The sequence below is a fragment of the Vipera ursinii genome (assembly GCF_947247035.1).
Source record: "Vipera ursinii genome assembly, chromosome: 1".
Lineage (NCBI taxonomy): Eukaryota > Metazoa > Chordata > Lepidosauria > Squamata > Viperidae > Vipera > Vipera ursinii.
This window is the reverse complement of record NC_139512.1, coordinates 340,518,886-340,540,387: the sequence shown is the minus strand read 5'-3', so window position 1 is coordinate 340,540,387 and position 21,502 is coordinate 340,518,886. Positions and strand designations below refer to the sequence as shown.

At 41.0% G+C, this 21,502-nt stretch overlaps 1 protein-coding gene across 1 annotated transcript; it reads left to right on the top strand.

Annotated features, from left to right (window-relative positions):
• Window positions 1-15,502: 15,502 nt before the first annotated feature.
• On the top strand, window positions 15,503-20,539 carry LOC310650778 (kelch-like protein 12; the record flags this gene model as incomplete). Its single annotated transcript, XM_083379507.1, has 4 exons — window positions 15,503-15,596; window positions 16,493-16,571; window positions 18,263-18,490; window positions 19,108-20,539. The coding sequence occupies 4 exons, from the start codon at window positions 15,503-15,505 to the stop codon at window positions 20,537-20,539; spliced, it is 1,833 nt and encodes a 610-aa protein (XP_083235633.1).
• Between the last annotated feature and the right edge of the window lie 963 nt (window positions 20,540-21,502).

The following is a 21,502-nucleotide window of genomic DNA, read 5'->3' as shown; positions in this document are numbered from 1 at the left end:
GTGATGCTGTCTAACCCACATTTTTCTATCTTATCAAGTAGTAGGTTGTGGTCTACTTTATCAAATGCCTTACTGAAGTCCAAGTAAATTATATCCATAGCATTCCTCTGATCCACTAATTTTGTCACTTGGTCAAAGAATGCAATACGATTTGTCTGGCATGATCTGTTTTTGACAAACCCATGTTGGCTTTTAGTAACGACTTTGTTTGCCTCTAGGTGTTCGCTGATTCGTTGCTTGATTATCTTTTCCAGAATCTTCCCAGGTATTGAGGTCAGGCTGATACGTCTGTAGTTTCCAGGATCCATTTTTTCCCTTTTTTGAAGGTGGGAACTACATCAGCTCTTTTCCAGTCCTCTGGTAGTTCCCCAGTGCTCCAGGATCTTTGAAAAATATAGTTCAGTGGTTCTGAGATCACATCTGCCAGTTCCTTGAGAACCTTGGGGTGCAATCCATTTGGTTCTGGTGATCTGAACTCACCTAGGGTGGACAGGTGCTCACTTACCATTTTCTTGACTATCTTAATTTGTGTTTCTATTCTGTTTTTTACGGTACTATTTTTGATGGGTTGAACTGTTTTTTCCCTTTGTGTAAAGACAGACGCAAAAAACGAGTTAAGTAGTTCTGCTTTCTCCTTGTTGCTTGTCACCTTCTTGCCACTTTCTCCCACTAATGGACCAATCTTTTCCTTAACTTTTTTCTTGTTTTTTACATGTTGAAAGAAGTTTTTTTTTATTTTTTTACTTTTGTCACAAGTTCATTAGTTCATTGTGAGTCTTAGCTTTCCTGACTTCATCTTTACAGGCTTAGGCTATCTGCTGATATTCTGCCTTAGTTATGTGGCCCTCTTTCCACTTTTTATACTTGTCCTTTTAATCTTTCAATTTATCAGAGAGCTCTTTATGCAGCCATGCTGGTTTCTTTTGAGAACCGTTATTTTTCTTCTTCATTGGTATTGGGCTAGACTGGGCTTTTATAATCTCACTTTTCAAAATTTCCCAAGCTTCTTGAGTTGTTTTCCCCTTGAGGATTCTCATCCATGGAATCTTTCCCAAGCTCTCTCTATGTTTATTGAAATTAGCTCTTTTAAAGTCCAAATCACTAGTTTGACTGTGTTCTATTGTTTGTGCTTGTTATCATGTTATCCTCCAGTCCTTCAAATTTGTATGAAGGTACAATTCACCACTCTTCACATTGTGGCTGGTTGTTTCTATGTTAATCCTTATCATGAAAATGAGCTAGAATGAACTAAGAATGAAAGCTAGGGTAAAGCTGCCTTGTTTTGCTCCTCCCTACTGACCATCAGCCCTTAGAGGTAGTCTAGACAAGAAGCAGGAATAACGTTACCTTTTTGTAAGGTAAAAGGAAGTAAAGGAGTCCCTGTGGATTTTACTTCACTAGATGTTGCCAACTCTAGGGGGTGGTGCTCAGCTACATTTCAAGGCCATTGAGCCAGCGCCATCCAAACACATTTCTGCAGTCATGTGGCCAGCATGACATCATCGAGCGCTGTTACCTTCCCACCAAGTGGTACCTATTTATCTATTTGCATTTGTATACTTTTGAACTGCTAGGTTAGTGGGAGCTGTGGGAGGATGTGAGCTCACACCATCACATGGCACTCAGATCTTGAACCTGGGCTGCTGGCTGTCCAGCTGACAAGCCTAGTGTCTTAACCACTGAGCCACCATGGGGCCCCAAGTAAGGTAACAGAAACTTGCAAGCCTAAAAGTACACACACACACACACACACAACAATCTTATAGTCCAAGAAGCTAGGGAGGGTCCCTTTTGAGACTTTGCCGTGCCCCCATTTTTTCTGTATGCTCAGCTGTCTCTTATGTGTTCATTGCTTAATCTGCTCCTCTTTATCTCTTCTTAAGAACATTCTCACAGATCTTTATGCTGTCAGAAGCATTAACCAGCAATGTGTGAAGACAGAGCTCAATATAATGACACTCACCCCATGGCTATAAGGGAGAGGGGTGGTGGTGGCTTTGTAGAGTTGTATTTTTGTAGGGGATTGGATCACCAAACAATACTTTGGTGATATGTTGTATCAGAAACTGCAGTCTTAGCCAATTGCTTTTAACAAAGGACCATGCTGAGAATCAGAGGTCTATCAGAAAGTTGCCAGGTCTTCTCAACCCATGCTAGAGTTATATGTCTGAGGAAAAGGAAGATAAGAGAATCTGCAAGTTCAAGCAAATTTGGGGTGTGTGGGGTGAGGAATATTTATACAGTGTGCTATTTTGCTTTTTCAAAGTTACTATTATTTTGGTAGGTACTGGCTACCAATACAATTAGTCCTTGACTTACAGCCATTTATTTAAAGACCATTCAAAGTGACAATGGCACTGGAAACAGTGACTTACAACTGGTCCTCACACTTATGACCATCACAGCATCACCAGTCATGTGATCAGAATTTGGGGACTTGGCAACAGGCATGCATTTATGATGGTTGTAGCATCCCAGGGTTATGTGATTGCCATGTGCAACCTCATTAGCTGGCTTCCAGCAATCAAAGTCAATGGGGGAAGCTGGATTCATTTAACAACTACAATAATTTACTTAACTGTGGGGAAAAAGATTGTAAAATCAAGGGTGATTCACTTAACAAGCACCTTGCTTAGCAATGGAAATTCTGGTCCCAACTGTGGTCATAAGTCAAGGACTACCTGTATGTGCTAAAATTTTTACTCTCTGCTTCCACAAACGTTTAACTTGTGTAATTGCAAATAAACCCAAACCAGCCAAAATCCCAACAAGCCTTCAGTGACCCTCTTTGAAAACAGCATGAAAGCTGGACAAGTTACATGACCCTGGAATTTCTTCCCTCATCTGAAGAAGCAAAGTGAGCATAACCACGAATAGTTTAGTATTATCTTCATTCATTTAATTTCTATTAATTTCTAATCTAACAGGCTTCTGCAAGATAGGTTGTCTTGGTATCTTCCCTCAATAGAGCAGAAATTGTGAGATTGGAGTCCAAGCTTTTTTTTTTTAGCTTATTGCAATTCACCACTTCAGATCTTTGTCTGCAATCCCTTTGTTGCACAGAGCTGAGCTACGCTGATGCTACGAAGTGCTTGCCTAATGCACTTGGTGTGGGACTGGCTGGGGAATTTTGGGAGTTGAAGTCCACAGGTCTTAAAGTTGCCAAGGTTGGGGACCCCTGCATTAGACATCAGAACTTTCCTGCTGGCTGATATTCAATGGGAACAAAAGAGGAATGGGACCTTTTCCATTATGGGCTCATCACTGTACAGTTTCTAATATCACACAAATATCAGGCTGCTTAAAGTAAACCCAGGGAAGCCATACTGAGATCATGTGTTCTATGTTATCACATATTTGCAGTTAGCTTGCTTTTTCTTTTAGCAAAAGAATGAAGGTGGGAAGATTTCAAAAGCTGAGATACAAAGGAAGGATTTTCTCATTCAGTAGTCCTGGAGCCGTGGTACACGGCTAGCGGTAGTTTTGCGTCTGTAGCAGCTGTGACAAGATTCAGACTGTTCTGTACAGAGTAGAGCCATGCACAAATGTACTCTAATCTGCTTCAGGCCAAGGGCTAGTGCAGGCTATGTCAATTAAAGAACCCAAGCAAGGAAAACAAAAGCCAAACAGAAAGAAATTAAACTGGAAAGGCTGCCTCTTGTCTCTGAGCTTTATCAACATTCTTCTCAGCAGTCAGAAACTATGACTGGGGTTCCGGTTTGGAAGCACGGGCGGTTGAGATCCTTCTGGGAATTTTGCTTTGATGTTTTATGAGCTTTTTATTATGAGAGTTGTAATGGCTTGGATTGCCTGCGTACATGATGCTCCCCCGTTCCTACTCTTTGCTTTTGACTGTGTGGAAGGTGAGATGCTTCCTTTTCCTTGCCTCCACAGAACAAAAGATGCTAATTTGCCAGCTCAGTCATTCACCTTGCAACGCACAGCATTGCAAATATTCAGCAAATACTCAGGAAGAGAAGAGTGTTAGATAAAGAAAGGATATTGGAATAAAAATGAATGAACGAATGAAATAATGAATGACACTCTGCACCAGAAGATATAGTACAGTTAGGGAGAACTTAGAATGACAAAGTTGGAAGGGACCTTGGAGGTCTTCTAGTTGAAGCCCCTGATCAAGCAGGAGACCCTATATATAAATGGCTGCACAATCTCTTCCTGTAAACCTCTAGAGCAGGGGTGTCAAACTCAATTTCATTGAGGGGCACATCAGCATTGCGGATGCCCTCAGGGGGCAGGGTGGGTATGGCCAGGGTGGGCGTGGCCTACTGGGTAGGCGTGGCTAGAGTGTGTATGGCCTACTGGGTGGGTGTGGCCAGCTCTACATCGTTCGCATCAAGGGTGCCTATGGGGGCCTGGGCAGGAGTGGGACAGATCTGAGGGTCTCTGGCAGAAGGAGGGTCTCTGGGCCAGGGCCAAGGCAGTGGGGGCCGTTCCCTCGCTGTTTCCAGGATGGCTTTGCAGGCCACATGAAACCACTTCACGGGCCAGATCCAGCCCCCAGGCCTTGTGTTTGACATGTCTGCTCTAGAGCATCCACAACTTCTGGAGGCAAGCCTTTTCACTGATTAATTGTTTTCACTGACAGGAAATTTCTCCTTAATTCTAGGTTGGATCTCTCTTTGATAATCTTCCATCCGTTCTTGACCTGCCCTTAAGTTCTTTAGAGAATAAGTTGAGAAATAAGAGCCTCAAAAAAGTATCATCACAATGCAGTGAAGGAGTGATTCATCAGAAAGTGAAAATATTAAGCTAGGAGTCTTTTTTAAGTCTGCAATATTGTTTTATCAAGTCGCATTCATGTGCAGAAATCTTAATCTCTACCAGAGACTTGATTTGTAACTTTTGGTTATTTCTTGAATATATGAGCTAAGTATATGAGTTAGCCAAGAAAAGGATAGGCAGCCAGTCAAAAATAGTGGCTAGTCTTTACAAAAAGCAGCAATTTCTCCTAAGCTGCCCCTACCATTAGCTCCATAAAGAAGGTTCCCAGAAATCCAGATGTAACAACTCATCTTTTTGTCTCTATAAGCCAGGGCTCTTCAAACTTGGCCCTTTTATGACTTGTGGACTTCAACTCCCAGAATTCCTCAGCCAGCGTGCCTGGCTGAGGAATTCTGGGAGTTGAAGTCCACAAGTCATTAAAGGGCCAAGTCTGAAGACCCCTGATATAAGCCATGCAGAGACAAGAACCCTGCAAATAAATAAATAAATAAATAAATAAATAAATAAATAAATAAATAAATAAATAAATAAATAAATAAATCGTTGTCCTTGAATCTTCCATGGCTTCCTTAATGCTGCTTTTTATGAGTTTTGATTGAAATTCACTCAGGGAGCTTTCCAATTCATAGGCTATAATTAGAGGCATGGTGTGACACCAATCTCATCATTTATTTTTATTTATTTTTTATTTACCAGTCATATTTCTACACCACTTATCTCACCTAAGTGACTCTGGGCTGTTTATAATAATAAGGAATTATGAAGAACAGAAAGGGATCTGGAATCAGCAATGATCAGGGAGACAGGGTAGTTACATTCTCATAACATAGTAGATTAGGTTCAGGTAGTTTCTAGGGAAATTTAGCTACTGTATGAGCACTTTGTCTGATTGGGCAACCATGTAAAATCATAAACGGACTGTGCACAGCATGTGAAACTAGATATTCTAACTCACCACAGCCAACTTGCTGCAGGACAACTCACCATGGGCAACTCACCACAGGACAACTTGCTGTGGGACAATTCAACAATTCAATGCAATTATTTGAAATAATTAAAAAATATTTTATTTTTTGTCATTCACTCTTCATTTTGTCCCTCCTTTGGCATCCTTTCTTTAATGATTCTATTCCACCATTTCTTCGATATGTCCCACAGCGAGTTCTCCCATGGTGAGTTGGCTGTGCAAATTGTTCTGTGGTGAGTTGGCCATGATGATTTGGCCACAGCCAGATGGAGGTAGGTAAAATGAGGACCCAGATTGTTGGGGGCAATTAAGCTGACTTTGTAATAATGCCGCTGGTGTGTGTGTGAAAGCCCTAATAAGCAGGCATATACATAGAATGAAGGCTACTGCTAAGCTTGTAAGCCGCCCTGAGTCTTCGGAGAAGGGAGGGATATAAATGGAATTTTTTTAAAAAAGTTGGCCATGGTGAGCTGTTGTAGACCCTAATCAGGGCCATCAGTGTGTTGTGGCCCTACTCACTTTGCAGCCCCTGTCCCCATTCCCTGGGATGATCATACCTAGGAATTGTGAAAATAGAGCTCCAACTAATTTGACACAAGGAAAACCAGAATCTAGTCATTGCCCCCTTTTACAAGGGAGCATTTACCTGCTTCCTTGCTGGATTCTGAATTCTGGCAGAGGAATAAAGAAGCCTTCCTAAAAATTAGGTGTTTCTGTAGCAAGGAAGATTAATTGGAGATGAGAAGAGCCTTCTGAAATGTGAGATCTAGCCTCCTCTGCAACCTCACCATGAGCCAGGGACAGCTATTCTGCTAATGAGCTAATAACTCCAGGGGGCATTGCTGTGTTGCAGAGACTTGGTGAATCTAACTTCAAACAAAAGACATCAGAACCACTTGCTCAGTATTGCTGTATGGAAATGCACCTTGTTCCCCAAAACACTAAATCAGCCTTCCTTCAGCAGGAACCCTGCAGAAATGTTCAATTATAGCTCCATGCCAGATCATCACAGTGATGGGATACATATTCCAACACTTCTGGAAGGCACTGGATTGAGAAAGCTGGATTAGATGTTTCTGTAGGCAGATGGTAAGCACACTTCAGATTTGATGGACTGTTTTGTTTATTTTTAACCAAATCCTAAGAACCACCAACCACAAATAGGTACAAAATACCAGTTCAGAACTCTTTCCCACAAAAAATCTACTCATGCCTTACCTTTCAAGCACTCTGTCTATAACCTAATATCTTTAGATGGTGGTGATGATGTTTTTAAACTCATCAGATGAAAGTCATGGCCAGGAACCTTGGCCAGCTGGTGCACCACTTATAAGCCTACCTAAACCAGGATGCCCTGAATATAATATGTCATGACTTCAGCATCTTAATTATCACTTTGCTAGACTACTGTAACAACTTTGTCAGTTTCTTAGAAGCTGAATCTGGTACAAAATGTAACAGCTAGTCTACTGGTGGAACAAACACATTATTGCAGCATTTAGTGTAACACCAATATGGAAGTCATTACTCTCAGGCCTAAATCAAAGTTTTGGTTTATACAGAATATAAAGCCCTAGAAGGGTAAAACTGGGATAGGGTTAGGTTGTCAGAAATGCCTTTGCTTGTTTGGTCCTAGTATAGAGGGAGGGCCCCTGGGTCATAACTCCTCAAGAGGCAAATGGAGTGTGGGCCAGAATGCAATTGCTTTCAAGTCTAAGTGTAAGGACTCCAATAGTTTCCCACGGAAGTACATCTGAGCCCATTATTCCTGGAATTTTGTAAAACTGTTGAAAGTGTCCCATTTAGATATACTTTGAATGATACCGTGCAATACTATCTTATTTAGATCTGTTTAGACCTTTTACTCTGCTCTGTTATAGCATTTGGTTATAGCATTCAGAGTCTCAATTGATTTACAAATATTGGAAATAAATACATGTTTTGCTCATCCCCACAGAGATCTTGGGGAAGCTTTTCCTAACCAAATGCTTCCCGATGTATAGAGACTGCAGCTTCCAAATTTCTGAGGCAATAGTGGTTAAAACTTTTGGAGATCCAGCCCTACCACATCTTGAAGACACCAGGTTGGGAAGGGCTGATATATACAGATTTCTTTTCCTTGCCAATCCCTCTCCCACCTCTGCCCCACTTTATATTTTGTTAGAGCATTTATTTTTAAAAACAGTATTTCCCAAATCTGAGTAAATTACCCAAAATTGGGTAACAATATACAAACCCACTACTCAGTCACAACAGGGGCATTTAAATTGATTTGACTATTTTACTTACAGAGGACTTTCTGATAAGTGGTTTTGGGTAATGACGGAAAAGGTTTGGGAAGAAAATTAAATCAATATCATTCTATTGTTTTGAGGTTGGAGCTGTCTGCTCATTAAAGATCTTTTTAGTTGATTGATCACTTGTCTTCAGGTTGATTAATTAAGTAAATTTAAATCAACATGTCCATTATTAAAGCTTCACTGGAGCTGCCTTTTACTGATTTCAAAGGGACTATGAAATGACTTTCAGTTTAAGAAGGGAAACATGCATATAACAAGGTCATCCTTAAAAATACTCACTGTTTCAGAAATACACTAATATTAAAATAGCTTCCAGGGACAAACAACCATGCTCTTAAGCCTTGGCCCAACAAAATCATCCTCACTGATGAATTAACTAAGAGTACCAACTTTTGTTTAATCTGCAGATTATCTCACTGTTGCACTTCATTGTGTCACAATATTTAACCTGAAAGAAGAGGAAAATGGTACCCATCTGACCATTCAGACACATGGGGGGAGAGGAGAGATAGAAAATTAAAGAATGGTTCTTCGTGGATCTAGTATGGTGCCAGAAAAGAGTAAACCTAGTAGTCCTAGATCAGTGATTCTCAACCCTGGCAACTTTTAGATGTGTGGGCTTCAACTCCCAGAATGCTACCTAGAGAATTCTGGGAGTTGAAGTGTGTTGCCAAGGTTGAGAAACACTGACCGATATATACAGGTAGTCATTGACTTACAACAGTTCGATTAGTAACTGTTCAAAGTTACAATGGCACTGAAAAAAGTGACGACCATTTTTCACACTTATGACCATTGCAGCATCCCCAAGGTCATGTGATTTACATTTGGATGATTGACAACTGATTCACATTTATGATGTTCCAGTGTCCTGGGGTCAGGTGACTTTTGCGACCTTCTGACAAGCAAAGTCAACTGATTCACTTGACAAATGTGGCAAGGAAAGTCATAAAAGGGGCAAAACACACTTAATAAATTTCTCACTTAGCCACATAAATTTTGGGCACAGTAGTGGTCATAAGTTGAGAACTACCTGCAGAAGCTGACACCTGATGAATTAAGGAAAAATCTTGGTTGAGAGAGATACGTAACGGGCTTGGTGGACATATTTATAGGCTGAGGAAATGGTAGAAGCTCTCTTAAGACAAGTAGAGAAGAACTTGATACTTTATTTTGCGCCCTTCTTATTTTGGGTTCTAATGTTAAAGTCCAGAGCAGGGAATTAAAATATGAATCTTTACATTAACTCTCAAACCCCAAATTCCTATGATTACAACAATATTCATGAAAATGACTACAACCTGGAGCACTTGTGAAATCAGGTTCCCAAAGCTTTATATAACTGACCAAAGTAATGGCACTAAGGAAAGCAATAAAAAACCTTCCATTTTTGCAGGTGTGTCCAACAGGATGAAGTCAAAAGAGTCAAGATGGAGACTACAACTGCACCAGAAAAAGAAGGCCAGAGCTTTGACTGTGTAGTTGTAACCACTATTTTGCATCAACACATGTAAAGAAGGTAGGGGCATTGATGTGTGGTTGTGACTGCCACCCTGACATTTTTGACTTTCCTGTGGGCCTCCCCTTCCCCCCTCAAATATACATACTTAAAAATACTCTAAATTCATAAAAAATAACACTACAGTATCTTTAGACAAACTTAAACATTTGACCTGTAGCAAAATTGGGGTAGACAAAATTGGCACACATTGTTAAATGATAGCAAAGGGCCAATTATCTCTGTTCACCTTCTGCTATCCTTGTCTTCCAGATTTTTCTTCCCTTTTGCATTTGCTGTCATGCACAATTCTTCTCCTGTCCCCCAGGAAGGCAGCAGACATAACTCAGCTGGAGAAGTAATGAGAATCCAGGACCTGACAAATAATCCCAGGGAGCTGGATGTACAGAGGCAGATTGTATAATGGCATACAGTATGTAGTGTTCTCTAATTTCAGTCAAGAAGAAAAGAGCTCAGTCAGTGACATCTGAAGCTCTGGACAAATCTCCAGATTGTAGAGTTGGGAGTCTAATGTATTGCTTTTTATGGTTGGCTTCATCCTGTAATTAACTCTTCCCAGTTTGCAATAGCAGTTAAAGCACCATGCTAGAAACCAGAAGGTCATGAGTTTTGGTTCTAATTAAGGTACAAAACCAGCTAGATGACCTTAGAACAGACATGTCAAACTCGCGACGTCATGTGATGTCGCGCAATGTATCGGGATGATTTTGCCTTTGCCAGCAATGGGGTGGGCATGGCTTCTGCATGACGCATCCGGCCCATGGGCCGGCAGTTTGACACCCCTGCCTTAGACCAATCCCTCTTGGCCCCAGAAAGCAGGCATATTATTCATTCATTCATTCATTCATTCATTCATTCATTCATTCATTCATTCAGTGTATTAGCCTCCCATCTCCAATGGACTCTGGTGTCATACAAAACTAGAAAAAACATAAAACTAACTAAAAATGTTAAATCAAACAGACACCTCTGACTGAAAGGAGCAATAAAATCAGCAAAACAAAACAGGGGCCTTAAGCAAATAACAAACATCAACCACAGTCTCCCAGGGCTTGAAATGGCCACCTAACATTAGAACTATCATTAAAAAGGCATAACAAAGAATGCTCTTCCTGCGTCAACCCAGAAAGCTCAGATTCCTCAAGGAGCTGCTGATACAGTTCTACAGAGGAATTATTGAGTCTGTCATCTATACTTCTATAACTGGTTTGGTACAGCAACTAAACAGGACAGGTACAGATTTCAATGGACCATTAGGACTCCAGGAAAAAAAAAACAATTGCAACCAGCCTGCCTTCCATTGAGGACCTATATGCTGCACAAGCCAGAAAGAGGGCTGAGAAAATATCTACAGATCCCTCATATCCTGGACATAAACTAATCACAACATGCAGGGAGAGGCAATTTAACTCTTCTCTCCTAGGTATGATTCTCGTGAAATGGTTCTTTTACAACAAGGGTGTCAAACTGCCAGCCCATGGGCCAGATGTGTCATGGCGAAACCACGCCCACCCCATTGCCAGCAATGGAAAAAAAGTTCCCCTTCTATTCCCTCATCTAAGTCATTGATGAAGATATTGAAGAATCTTGGGCCAAAGACACAGTCTTGTGGTACCCCACTTTTTACTTCTCTCCATGTGGATGTAGTAACATTGAGGACTACTTGTTGAGTAGTTTGTCAGCCAGCTACAAATCCTTCTGGTCGTGATGTTGTCTATTCCACCTTTTTCTACCTTACCAAGCAGTAGATTGTGGTCTACTTGGTCGTATGACTGATCAGTTTTTATAATATTGCAATATTTTTCTTCCAATTGTTTGCTTATTTTCTCTTTTTAATTTTTATTTTCTGATCCTCTACATAAAATTTAAATTTTTTCACCCATATTTTAGTTGAAGAAGAATTGCAAGAAGAATTGCTAGGAGGATTCTTAAAGTTCAACTTCTGTTGGTTATGTGCTTTTTTGGTCATATCAGTTATGAAATCCCTAAAGTGCTACCATTTGTAAAATGTTGTCAACTAGAGATCACCTTTGCATGTCAGCAAATTACCTACTCGCAGGTGTATAAATCAATTAAAGAAATAAATAACAGAACAGAATAGAATAGAGATGGAAGGGACCTTGGAGGTCTTCTAGTCCAGCCCCCTGCTCAAGCAGGAAAACATCTACCATCTCAGACAAGTGACTGTCTAGTCTCATCTTAAATACCTCCAGTGATGGAGCGCCCACAATTTCTGAAGGCAAGCTGCTCCACTGGTTAATTGTCCTCGCTCTTAGGAAGTTTCTCCTTAATTCCAGGTTGCTTCTCTCTTTGATCAATTTCCAACCATTGTTTCTTGTCCTACCCTCTGGTGCTTTGGAAAATAGTTTGACCCCCTCTTCTTTGTGACAGCCCCTCAAATACCGGAATACTGCAATCATGTCACCCCCTATTTCTTCTTTTCTTTAGACTAGCCAAACCCAAGTCCTGCAGCCGATCTTCGTTCCTTTTTGGTCTCCAGGCCTTTGATCATCTTAGTTGCTCTTCTCTGAACTTTTTCCAAGGTCTCAACATTTTTTTGTACTATGGTGACCAAAATTGGTTGCAGTATTCCAGGTGTGGTCTCACTAGGGTTTTATAAAGTGGTACTAATATTTCGCGTGATCTTGATTCTATGCCTCTGTTTATACAACCCAAGATTGTATTAGCTTTTTTGGCTGACTACAACTATATTTTCTTTATTAAGTGCAAATGCAGTTATATGCAAGGTATTCAAGAATGCCCAGTGCTTTTCAAAGATACATTCTAAGAAAATTGCTTTTATTATCATGGCTTGCTTCAAAATATTTTTAAAAATTATTCCACAACCCTGAAATATATAGCTGCTCTCTGCTTCTCAGCAGATACCCTGCCTGCATTGAAACCTTCAGGGATCTAATGAATATTCAACATTTAAAATAGATAATTTTGGGGAATAACTCATTTGAATGCTTGTAGGAGGGCATCTATTTCCCAAAGATTTGCAGACTTGCAGGGAAGAAAATTTTCTGTTTTCACACACACAGCACTCTACGAGTTCTCTTGTAATTCTAGAACAATCATTCTTATCTCCTGCTGGATCCACCTCAGTAAGTGGCTGATTGCTTAATTATATTCTGTCCTCCCTATTTTTTGTGCGTTGATAGCAGTCCAAAGATATGCATAGTCAAAGCTGAGGCCAACAGGGTTAGACAGCTGTATTTATGTTTCTACTTGGTGTTTGAGTGCTTCTTCAGAATTAGCTGAAAATTAGAAATGCATTAGCCAGCATATGTCCCCAGCTTGTAGTATGCCACCAACATGGATGAGGTTGCCAGACGTCACATGCACAGGATGCCACTCAGATGGATATCTCAGGGTGGGCAAATGACCCTTGGCTGTGCCTTCCAGAGCCCTTCCCAAAAGTAATCAAATTCAGCTTTTTCACACGATGGAGGCGGGGATGATTAAATCAGAAGGAAGTATCATAATTCCTCAATTGATTCACTTAACTTTATTTAAATGTAACCATATTTAGTTGGGGTTTTATCCACCCGCCCACTTTCCACTAGATTTGCATAACACATCAAAAGCAGCTAATCTTGGATCAATAAAACACAACTGGTATTTGCAAAATAAGCCATTACAGTATACAGAATAATAGAGTTGGAAGGGATCTTGGAAATTTTATAGTCCAATACCGTGCTCAAGCAGGATACCCTATACCAGGGGTAGGCAACCTCAGCTCTTTTATGACTCATGGACTTCAACTCCCAGAATTCCTGAGTCAGCTATGCTGACTCAGGAATTCTGGGAGTTGAAGTCCATGAGTCATAAAAGAGCTGAGGTTGCCTACCCCTGCCCTATACTATTGTATGGCTGTCCAATCTCTTCTTAAAAACCTCCAGTGATGCCTCTCAATATGGTGCCTTACCTCACACAACATACTCAAGACAATAGCTGGCACAACCTAGCTACCCCCCATTTTAGCTTAGACTAGTCTGATCTACCTGCCCAGTCTCTGTGTAAACTTCTTTCCTCCTCTATACTTTTATCAGGTTTATTTGCATGTGTACCACATCAGGGTGCTGAGTTGCTAGGAGACGTTCAAGGGAAAGGTAGCAGTTGCTAAGTGCCCAAGGAACAAACGTAGTGACCAGGATGCTGAGAAATAATTCAGTCAATTACCTCAGTCTTCCCTCAAGCAAACTGGTTGAGAGATAACCACTGCTGAGGAACAGCAAGGAGAGACTCACCGTTCATGGAATTTGGCTAAACCTTGGTCTCAGAACTTACAGATTTGCCATGGAAAGTCAACAATTATAGGAACCTTTCCCATTAATCCCAGATTTATTTTTTCCCTCTTTTACAACAAACTCAGCTAAATATCACTGCTGCTGGAGAAATGTAATTCACCTACTTCCTGGAAAGTGCCAGTTCTTCCTTCCATTACATTTTTTTTTACACATCACCCTACTTAATATGTATCCCAAACATATTTGTGTTTGTCTTCCACCATTTCAGTTCTTCCTATGATGCTCTCACACATCTTGAGTTTTCTAGTGCACCTCCTGTTGCTATGGCACCCGAGAAGACACTCACTTTTCTCACTCCACATCTTGCCTGAACTAGGCCTGGTGGAATGGAAGGGTGCCCTGGTCACCTGGGCAACCAAGCTAATATATCCCACCCCACTGGATGATGCATTACCTTAGCAACCTACCTGCTGTTTGTCCACCCACCTGTTTATTCCTCACCTGGATAGTTTCATAGCTCCTGTCCCTGGCCCAGGTCATGCTCTTCTCATCCTATATAGCAGGTGGGCATAATTCTGGTTTTGAAAGAACTTCAAATTCCAACATTGCCCCCAGAAACAAAAGGGTGGTTTGGGGAGGCCACAGAGGTAAAATGGCAGCTCAGTTGCTAGAAACAAATACTTAGCATTGCACTTAGCTTAAGAAAGTCTCTACAACCACCAACAAAATGAGATATCACTTTAGGCACTTGGTTGTGCACAGAGCATCAACCTGGGTGCAAAGCTATTTAGACCAAATGTCCTGAACCAATATTGCCCTATCTTAACAAAAGATGAAGAAGTTTAACATTTAAAGGAAAGCAAGAACAAGGGCCTAGTTGATGGAAGCTGGAAGGAATTTTGTCATACATGAATGGGGAATGAATTCAGGAATTGGAGGATTGCGTGTCTTGTTTTATAAATTAGTGTAAGCCTGTTTAAGATTGGACTCTTCTGGGGTTGAGTTTCCCATGTTACAAAGGAAGAAAACATGTCACTGATTTTTAACAGTTGTAGGTGAGGGAAATGGGTCAGAAAAGCTGCCATGACCCTATAACTGAGCCCCACCCTTTTTTTTGCATGCATCAAATATGTGATACACATAAAAGGGGGTGAGGCTTCAATCACATTATCACAGTAAACAAATTGATTTTTTTTATTTGCGCCTTGGTTCTCCTCAGGGAAGGAATATGGGTGGCTATATAAAAGAAAATAATTGGCTACATGATGTCCAAGACCCTCAAGTTGCCCATTTTGCAGGCCATCTAGAATAAGATGGACAGCCTACAGTTCCCAGCACTCATTTTCTGGCTCCAGGACCTCTTACGTTCATACCAACATGTGCTGTCACATGCAGGGCTCTTGTTACATCTTTGCAAAGCACACCACTGTTAGAATATTTAGAGAATCCTTTCCAGAAAGCAGCAGATGGTACCTGGCTTTATATATCTTCACTTTTAAAAGGTCACCTTTTTTAGAGGTGATGTAAAGGATCTCTGTGTGAACATATTAAAATGATAGCATTATTTTCCCTTCCCAACCATCTCCCCTCCTGCTTTGTTAAACTCAGTAGCAGCACCTAATATTCTATATAAATATAAATATATAAATAAAATTATTATTATTATTATTATTATTATTATTATTATTATTATTATTATTATTATATCTTTAGATGGACAATGACTAATGCTACAGACCTTCTGATGGATAAAGAGATGCTGTTAGATGAGACTTCAAGTCAGGACTCCTTCCTGAGGCGCTCCATTGGGCAGGGTAAGGTTGGATCATTTCTGACTGCTTCCATTGCATCCCTCAGGGTAAAATATTTTCAAGTGTTGGCAAAAGTGATGAGCTTCCTTACTGGTCAATGTATAAAATGTGATTCTACACGCACATTTGTATCTCTTGGATATTCAGTCTGTTTGCTTAGCAACCAAACTGAAGAATCCAAGCTGTTTATAGGACTCCGGTACTGAACTATTTTACTATCAGTAACTATAATTACTGGTAATTACTGGTTAGCAAGACCTTGATATTTGCTAGAAAGCTGTTCCTTCCAGTCCTAGATATTCCAAAGTTCTCATAAATCCAGAGCTTAGAGAGAGAAATCTTTCAGACTCATACTGAGATTTTGTTTGTTTTTTAATTGCTTCATTTATTCTAAGATAAAATAGAGTTCAGAAGCTTAACCCGGATGTGTCTTCCTTCAAATTAAGGCTTTTTAGAATTTAATATATCCAGAATTGGCAAACTAGTAGTATTACTTCAGAACAGAATATAATCTTGCTGGAATATGGCATGAGTGCTTGGCCCCTCCCAACAGGAATATATTCTTATATACTTATTTATCTATATTCTACCTTCATTATTTTTTTTATAAATAACTCAAAGTGGTAAACACATCTAATACTCCTCCCTCCTCCCATTTCCCCCAGAACAGCAACTTTGTGAAGTGAGTTGGGTTGAGAGGAGTGACTGGCCCAAAGTCACCCAGCTTACTTTCCATCCCTAAGGCAGGACTAGCACACCCAGTCTCCCAGTTTCTACACTAGCGCATTAACATCTGGATGAAACTAGCTCCATTGTCTTGTGATGTGTGGAAGTACAATCTCACATTTTCCTTCCTCGATCCCTCCCAGTCAGTTGCATCCTGTCTTCTACCCCTGTAGGAATCAAGGAGTTGTACCAGAATCAACAGCTCTGCGATATCACCCTGGTGGCCGATGGAAGAAAGTTCCCCTGTCACAGGTAGACAACTGTTGTCCATAAATGAATTAAAATCTCCTATACACTGTCTGCAAAAGAGTTTGTTTGCAGCTTCTGTTTCTGGTTTTCTGGCTTATTCTCAAGGTGATTGAATTTTTAAAAACTTCTCTTGGCAGTCAAAGGGAATATGTTACTGCTGATGCTGTTCATTTCTTACACAACATTCTGTTATTTTGAAGCTTCTGTAACTGTCCACGTCTCTGAAACTGGAAAAAAAAACCCTAAATAAGAGAAGTTCCTATGTGATTTTTTTCCCCTTTGGAATTTAATCTAAACTTAGGAAATGAGATGGAAGTGCGGAGCACTGCAGATCACTAAAAAGAGGGTTGACCATTGAAAGACGGGATATTTATTTGGATATACTTTTTAATCACTTCCTACTTAATGTAAAAATAGCACATTGCACCAGTGAGAATTTCAAAGTTCTCTTCTTTGAAGTATGTTGAGTCTTCTAAAATCCACTTGAATAATAACTAGTAAAATAATGTTTGGCACAAGTAATAACTCATGCAGGAGGAACTCATAGCTGATGTTGAAAAGAAGATGAAGACCCTGTGCTCTTCAGATGTTGATAGATTCTGATTGTTGTTATATCCTGGCCGCAATATTTAGAAGAGTTGGAACTCAAAAAACATCCAGATAATCATTCGCTGATTTGTTAGAGGATCTATCTACAAAGACCCCACCAAAAGTCATGATAGTAGAATTATATGGGGAATGTAAAGCAGATAAGGCCTATACTGAATGCAATTACTCTTCCATCTAGCTTATGGTAGCCTGCAACTTAGACCAATTAGAAGGTCTCTGTCTGCTGAGTCTTTCTTAACCCTGCTTTTTGAGTTCTTGAAGATAGTGAATTAAACTAGAACAATTTATTATTTATTTGTTTGTTTGTTTGTTTGTTTGTTTGTTTTATATACCGCCCTTCTCCCGGAGGACTCAGGGCGGTGTACAGAGCAATAAAGTAAGAATACAATAAAGCAATAAAGTGAGAAAATTTTAAAACCCAAATCCATCAGGCCAGGCCGGCTTGTTGGAATAGATAAGTTTTTAGATCACGCCGGAAGGAGCGAAGGTCAGGGGCCATCCGGATTTCAGCTGGTAAGCGGTTCCAAAGGATTGGCGCACCCACCGAGAATGCTCTCCCCCTGGGGGTCACCAGCCGACATTCTCTGACCGGTGGCACCCTGAGGAGGCCCTCTCTGTGGGAGCGCACAGGACGGAGGGATGTTGACGCTGGCAGTAGGTGCTCCCGTAGGTAATCTGGACCCACGCCATGTAGGGCTTTGTATGTCATCACTAGCACCTTGAATTTCACCCGGAAGGCAACTGGAAGCCAGTGCAGCTCACAGAGCAGAGGTGTAATATGGGAGTATCGAGAGACCCCCAAAAGCACTCATGCAGCTGCACTCTGCACCAGCTGAAGCTTCCGAGTGGTTCTCAAGGGCAGCCCCATGTAAAGAGCGTTGCAGTAGTCAAGACGAGAGGTCACAAGTGCATGGGTGACTGTACGCAAGGCATCCTGGTCCAGATAGGGTCGCAGCTGGTGCACCAGACGAACCCGAGTGAAAGCCCCCCTGGTCACAGCTCCTATATGATCTTCTTCTTGCAGAGTGTGCACTTTTCCACAGTCATTGTCTCCTTCTCTTTCTTTGTGGTTGCTTCCCCTTCAGAATACTCTTAGCTTCTGTCAGCCTCTACTTCCAGCGCATGTTCACCAGCACCTTCAAGGAATCACGGGAAGGAGAAATTGTGCTTATGGATTTATCTGCCACTTGCCTCCAAAGCCTCCTGGATTATGTCTACACTGGGGAATTGCTGCTTCTTGGGGAAGAGGCAGAAGAACTGTTCACTGCAGCCAGTAGACTTCAGATTACTTCTGCACTAGATATTATCACCAGGTATTGGAAGAAAGGCCTTACATATCTAAATCAGTAGAGATGGTGATATTTTTTATAGTCCTTAAGATCTTGTTTCTAATGTGTCCCACATAAATAATTCCACATGAAACCCTGGTTCTGGGTATTGTCCAGAAATACCAGGATTTTGGTAACTTCTGAAAGTATTGAGCTACCATACATATAATCCTTTGTGTTGTTGGCCAAATTAGCTGGAACTGAAACCCAAAATTTCTGGACAATACTAACTTGACTACTCCAGGATGCCATCAGACTCTGTTTAATTGCTATTTTCCCTATGTCATGACAAAATCACACTGTTTTGCTCCCATTAAGATCTGTAGGCATCTGTGTTCCCATTGCTAAAGGTTCTATCAATCACATCCAATGCCTCTTACAGATTTTCCTAATTTTTTCTTCCTTTTAATTTATCATTTTTATTTAAACGATATTTGCACTGCCCTCTGAGTTTCAGAATTACTTAGAGAAATACAATAAAATACCATAAAAACTAATCTAATCAGAATATAACAAGCAATTTCACAAAATGAGACAGAGTGTGTGTTTGTAAGGTTCATTTTTATCAAAGTCTATTATGTCTCCTTTCTGGCTCTTTATAGATTTCTCAAAGAAAGGATTTCCATGGAGAATTGTTTGGAGCTTTACGTGCTGGCATATTCCCACAATCACCGACCTCTACTCCACTCAACATCAAGTTACATTGCTTTTCACTTTGAGCATCTCTCAGAGCTTCCTGCTTTTATGTACTTGGATGTTACTATCCTGATTACCATTATTGCTTCAGAAATCCTGGCCGTGGACTCAGAACTGATTGTGTACAGAGCTGTGCGCCGCTGGGTCACCTATAATCTTGCTGAGCGTCTCCCAAAGTTTGCATCACTTATGGATTATGTTCGCCTTCCCCTCTTGACCCCAGAGGAACTTGCTGAGGTCCGGGCTCAAACGGAAGAATTTTATGAGTGTGTGCGTCTCCCTTGGGAGGAGCTTAGTGTGGAAGAAAGGTTGTGGGCAAGTAGAGGGCTGAGGCATGGCATGTATCATGAAGGAATGGTGTGTGTGGGTCTCCCAAAATGGAGTGAAGTGAATTTTGAGGATGAGAAGTTGGATTCTCATGTGCATTTCTTTGACCCTTCCATTGATCAATGGGATCAGCTCCCTGACCTGAAATCAGTGACATCTCCCAGTTGTACCTCCATGGGCCATAAACTCTACATAGCTGGTGGGCAGCATTTAGATGGTTCATATTCTGACAACCTGCTTGTATATGATACTCTTGGGGGCTGTTGGTCTCAGCTCCCCTCCATGTCTACACGTCGAGCTTGGCATGCTTTCCTTGTATGCAAGAAAAAGCTATATGTTGCTGGTGGCTGGGATGCTACAGGGACGCTGATAAGTGCAGAGACATATGACTTGGAGCAAGAAGAATGGATGACCATCCCTAGCCTTCCCTTTGCGCTATCATATTTTGCTTCCACAGCACTCAGGAGCAAACTATATCTCATTGGTGGAGAGATGGGTGACTCTGACTTGCCAGTTCCCCACAAGGGATTCCTGGTTTATGATATCATATCAGGAGCCTGGTCCCAAATCCCCACAGCCTTAGAATTTTATGAAGCCAGTGCCATCACATTGGGCAACAACATCTTTGTGGTTGGTGGGCTCTCTGGAGAGGATGCTCAAGGAATCCGTCACTTCACCCAGCGTTGTATTTGCTTGCTCAGAGATGGTACGACCAATCATAGCATCTCTGTCCCATTGCTTCCCATAGCCATCTCTTATCCTGGTGTTGCCTGCTGGAGGAATAGGATATATGTCTTTGGAGGAGACAGCAACAACCGTTACTCCAGTATTATCCTTTACTGGGAGCCAGGCCAAAATGCCTGGACCCAGTGCTCAGCGAGCCTACCTGATCCTAATTATGGAGCGTTTGGATTTGGCTGCATACCACTTAAGGTGCCTCGAAAACATATCCTCAGCATCTTTCATAGGGGATCTGCCACAGCAGTAACAGAGCATGCAACGTGCAGTTAAGTATGTTCCATGGCATCCTACCTACTTGGCAACCATTGCTGCTACTTTTCATGAATGAACTAATATTTAAAAGGAGAGATCAGAAAGCAAATATCTGATGGTTTTAATTCAGACTTCCTCTATGGCCATTCATATTGGCTTCTCCCACGTTTGACTAGAACAAGTCATTTTGATTCTCATCTTCCCTTTCTATCTCCTGGATTTCTCCAAGTCTTTGCCTCTGCACTTCATAGAACTCAACATTTTGTACATCTTGCCTCAATTCTCTGAGTAAGTTTTCTTCTATCTTGGTCAAACTGACATTCCAATTATTGCAGGATGTGGAAAATCAGGGCAACTGCTGAAAATTGGGATGTTTTGTATTGTCTGCTTTATAAATATTCTCTGAAATGCAGAATTTCAGCCAACAATTAGAAGCTCAACAGCAGTCCGTAACTGCACTTCAGTCTGTTTATATGTATATCTGGCTCCAAAATTGTGTACAGACTGCATTAGAATCTCTGGACCAACTTATATTCCACTTCCTGATGTTGTGTTTTTTTTGCTTTAGGCATTTTAGTTCACCATGTGAAATATTATATGAGAGTTCTACATCACCCGGAAAAGGGTCCTTACGAGAAGGTTCTAGGTCTTTCTGGGGTTCTTTTACCCAAAGGCAACACAAAATTGTGTCAAGAAAGTTTTTCAATAGGAAATCATCTAAAGCTATGCGAGATGCACACAGAGTACCGAAAGCAACAGGGCTAAAATGGCAAAGTAGCAAAGAAGAAACAGGAGATGGCAGAGTATGTGATTTTCATACCTTGAGCCACATACAGTGCCGAGTCTGCTAACAGAAACTTTATATGGGGAGAAGAGAAAGACTGGATCAATCACCATGGAAAAGGATGGAGCCAGGCAAGGTGCCAACTCTTAAAGCAACATAGCCTTTGAACAGAAGCACTATATCTGACAGCTGATTGC